This window comes from Colobus angolensis, unplaced genomic scaffold, assembly GCF_000951035.1.
Source record: "Colobus angolensis palliatus isolate OR3802 unplaced genomic scaffold, Cang.pa_1.0 Scaffold64, whole genome shotgun sequence".
NCBI classification, from domain to species: Eukaryota; Metazoa; Chordata; class Mammalia; order Primates; family Cercopithecidae; genus Colobus; species Colobus angolensis.
In genome coordinates, this window is record NW_012120043.1 from 925,249 (window position 1) to 929,549 (window position 4,301).

The window sequence follows — 4,301 nt, forward strand, 5'->3', positions numbered from 1 at the left end:
AAAAAAAAAAAAGCAGCAGCATCACCAGGTCCGCTTGGCAGACACGCTCTGTCCACCCCACTGATTAATTCTGGGCACGGGGCTGTGTCCCTAAGGCGCTTGTAGTCCCCCAACCACTGAGGGCTTTAGAGCCATACTGGGGAGGCAGACAGGTGGGGAGACGTCCACGGTGCAGGTGCTGAAACCGAGGGTTCCAGGGCACCCGGGAAAAGCGGCCTGAGCACAACCTCGAAAGATGAGTAGTGGACGCTGACAGGGGAGAGGCGGCATGGGCTGCCGAGGAATGGGCTGGGGCAGACGGGGCCACAGCTCACAAGGAGGCTGCGCTGACCCACACGGGGCCTCCTGGGCCAGGCCAAGCAGCTGGAAGTGCACCCAACGGCCAGGATGGGGGAGCCAAGGGACACAGGTAGGGCAAAGGTCATGGGGGGCTGCGGGTGAGGTCCATGTCACTCTCCGGGTTGGCAGGAAGAAAGGAGACCGATGAGAGAGAAACCAGAAAGAGGCTGCGCATGAGAGGGGTCAGATGTCCACGGCATCGCCCACAGCAAGGAAGAGGAGGGGAAGTTTTCCTCCCAGATTGGGCAGAGGATCAAATGCTGGGCATGAGGCGGGTTGGGGGGGGTGCTAGTGGCCGGCTCTTCAGCAGGTGCTGGGGCAGCTCCGCTGGAACTCCCCTGGGACCCGCTGCTCACCTGGAAAGAACACAAACATCTGGTCAGTGGGGTCATCGTTGTGGGCCACCAGTACAGTGAGGTCAGTGCGCCGCGGCCGCCCCTCACTCGGCTTGTCTCCAAATTGGGCTTTGAACTCCTCCAGCGTCTGGTCAAGCTCGTCCTGGGTCACTAGGTAGCCACGGTCGTGGCACAGCTGCAGAGAGAAAGAACCAGCTAACCCCAGGGCAGAGAGAGGAAGGCGGCCAGAGCTCGTGACCCAGAAGTCAGACCCGCGGCTGCTGCAGAGGACAGAGGTGAACAGCAAACGGGCTGAACACTCGCTGTGTGCCCCATGACAGCCACCCTGGCCCCCACAGCCCCACACCACAGGATGGGACCAGCGTGATCCCGAGAGGCTCGCAGAGATGTTCAGCCTTGACCAAGACCGTCCACCCAGCCTCACAGGAACCCGGCAGGGAGCAAAGCCCTCCAAACCACTGTGCAGAGCTACCCTAAAGGCAGGGACAAAGACGGGGCGTGGGGGCTCACGCCCGTGATCCCAGAGCTCAGGGAGGCCGAGGCAGGCGGGTTGCTTGAGGCCAGGAGTTCAAGGATGCAGTGAGCTATGACTGCACCACTGCGCTGCAGCCTAGGCGACAGAGTGAGACCCTGTCTCTTAAAGAAAAAAAAAAAAAAAAGACAGGGACCGAAACAGATGTGACTTCGGGGTCTCACATGCCGCCCTTAGGAAGGAGAATCAGGCTGCAGGGGGCTTCGCTGAAGACAAGGGCATGGGGTGGGGAAGCAAGACAAAGCAAAAGCTCCCAAACGGCCCCAACGGCTGAGGGAGGACCCTGAACCGCAGGCTCTCAGGCCTTTGCCCAGCTTCCAAACCGGAGTCGGCCCAGTGGCCTCCATCTGCCTCCGACCCCAAGGCACGGGTTCCGGGGCTCCACGTCCCCGTCGAAAGCCCCAGCTCGCCTGCTGCTTCCCAACCACCAACTCCGCCAGCCTCGGATGCTGAGACGCCCTGGGCTTCACGACGCCAAGGACAAATGGCGACGCTGAACCACAGAGAGGGGCAGGGTCTGGGGGCGCCCCCCGTCCCCGTTGGCACCTCCCTCCTCTCGCCGCCATGCGCGCCGCGCCAGCCCGAGCCGCCCGCCCACCCCTAAGCTCCGCACCCAGACTTCTCGAAACCCCCTCCCTTCCCCGCTGCCGGCTCAGGTCGGGCCCAGCGCCTGGGACCCCCGGCGGCCTCGGGGCCTCCCGTGTCGGCCGGGCCCTTCGTCGCTGCTGCTCCGACGGGAGTACGAGGAGACGCCGAGCTCGACCTCACCTCGGGCCCCTGCACCTGCTGCTCGCGCCCCCGCCCCCAACACCACCCGCAGCTCACCTGCATGATGGTCTTGCGGATTTTCCAGAGCCGGTACGTCTCCTCCTCGTCGTCCATCGTCGCCGCTCGCACTCGTTTGGCGTGCGAGAACCCGCGCGGACTGCGCCTGCGCCGACTCCCAATCAGGCCCCCTCCACGTAACCCCGCCCCGCGCTGGGCTGTCGTCGGCGAACGCCTGAATGCAGCAACTTCTGGGATCGGCAGCGCCAAGGGCAGTCCGAGCCTTGCGAGAGCGGCAGTTTGCTGCGCGAGACTCTCGCTCCGTAGTTCTCGTGTGTCTTTGGCCGCACGGCCTCTTGGGAGTTGTAGTTTCCGTTCAACTCCCACGTTGAGGCGACAGTTTAGAATCCCATGAGGCGGGGGCGAAGTGTGGGCGGGGAAACTGAGGCCTGGAATGGGTCAAGGGGCAGCTCGGCTCCTAGGATTGGTCGGGGAGCCTAGTGGGAACTCTATAAATATTTGTGCATCAAACTGCACAGGGTTTCCTCTATTGGCTCCAGGCCAGGTCAGGGTTAATGCCCTCGGGCCTCAGTTTCCCTACCTGTGCAATAGCAATAAAGTGTCCCTACTTTAGACGGTTAACTGAGAGTCTTAGGTAGAGCTAGGCATATCTCTAGGTGCTCATTAAGTCCCCTCACCTCTGTCCTCTCCCCTGAGCGCCAGCCTAGCCTGGGTATCTCCCCACCCCAGACCCGTCCTGTCTTTGCAAACCTCACCTCCCCAGATTCACTGAAGATCCCAGCCCAGCACTCGCTGTGTGAAGGCAATCAGTCACTGACTCAGTGATGCATTCATTAATTTAGCATTTACTCAGCAACCTACGGTGATGGTGAATAAAAGCAGGCCAGGTATCCCTTGCATTCAGAGACAGGATTTAGTAAAATAACGTTACCGGGCGCAGTGGCTCATGCCTGTAATCCCAGCACTTTGGGAGGCCGAGGTGGGCAGATGACAAGATCAGGAGTTCGAGACCATCCTGGCTCACACGGTGAAATCCCATCTCTACTAAAAATACAAAAAATTAGCCGGGCCAGGTGCCCGTAGTCTCAGCTACTCGGGAGGCTGACGCAGGAGAATCTCCTGAACCTGGAAGGTGGAGGTTGCAGTGAGCTGAGATCGCGCCACTGCACTCCAGCCTGGGCCACACAGTGAGACTCTGTCTCAAAAAATAAATAAATAAATAGGCCTGGCACAGTGGCTCATGCCTGTAATCCCAGCACTTTGGGAGGCCAAGGCAGGTGGATCATGAGGTCAGGCGTTCGAGACCAGCCTGGCCAAGATGGTGAAACCCTGTCTCTACTAAAAACTACAAAAATTAGCCGGGTGCGGTGGTGAGCACCTGTAATCCCAGCTACTCGGGAGGCTGAGGCAGGAGAATCGCTTGAACCCAGGCAGGCGGAGTCTGCAGTAAGCCGAGATCATGCCACTGCACTCTAACCTGGGTGACAGGGCAAAATTCCGTCTCAAAAAATATATATATAATAATAAAATAAATAAATAAATAAAAACGTTAGAAAGTGACAAAACTATGGAGTAAGAAAGTAGAGAGGCTAAGTGACATGGGGAGAAGGGGAGACGTGTAGTGTCAAATGGGGAGGTCAGGGAATACAGTGAGGACAGATTCAAGCAAAAACCCCATTAGGTGTAGTGGCTCATGCCTGTAATCCCAGCACTTTGGGTGGCTGAGGTGGGCAGATCATGAGGTCAGGAGTTCGAGACCAGCTTGGCCAACATGGTGAAACCCCGTCTCTACTAAAAATACAAAACTTAGCCAGGTTTGGCAGTGGTCACCTGTAGTCCCAGCTACTCAAGAGGCTGAGGCAGGAGAATCGCTTGAACCCAGGAGGCGGAGGTTGCAGTGAGCTGAGATCACACCACTGCACTCCAGCCTAGGTGACAGAGCAAGTCTCCATCTAGAAAAAAAAAAATCCCACTGGGCGCGGTGGCTCACACCTGTAATCCCAGCACTTTGGGAGGCTGAGTGGGAAGGATCCCTTTGTTGTACTTTTCCAGTTTTTAGTTGTAAGTCCCTGACTTTTTTACACTGATATTTGAGATTCTTTTTGGGGGGCTGTCAGGGGCTGCTCTTTGTTTTTGTTTTTGTTTTTTCCTGAGATGGAGTCTCGCTCTGTCCCCCAGGCTGGACTGCAGTGGCGCGATCTCCGCTCACTGCAAGCTCCGCCTCCCGGGTTCAGGCCATTCTCCTGCCTCAGCCTCTGGAGTAGCTGGGATTAATATTCAGTGTCAGG

General features: G+C 58.2%; 1 protein-coding gene across 6 annotated transcripts in view; it reads right to left on the bottom strand.

Annotated features, from left to right (window-relative positions):
* The window catches only part of POLR2E (polymerase (RNA) II (DNA directed) polypeptide E, 25kDa), a 9,792-nt gene extending 7,574 nt beyond the window's left edge, over nucleotides 1–2,218 (bottom strand). For all 6 annotated transcript variants that reach the window (XR_001004251.1, XR_001004250.1, XR_001004249.1 and 3 more), the window contains exons 1-2: nucleotides 2,053–2,218; nucleotides 696–870 (exon numbers count right to left, since the gene is read on the bottom strand). Coding sequence is in view for 3 of the 6 variants with exons in the window: in XM_011963994.1 (XP_011819384.1) it covers nucleotides 696–870; nucleotides 2,053–2,109 (232 nt within the window). In the remaining 3 variants the exon portion in view is untranslated. The remainder of the gene's footprint in view (nucleotides 1–695; nucleotides 871–2,052) is intronic.
* Nucleotides 2,219–4,301: the final 2,083 nt, after the last annotated feature.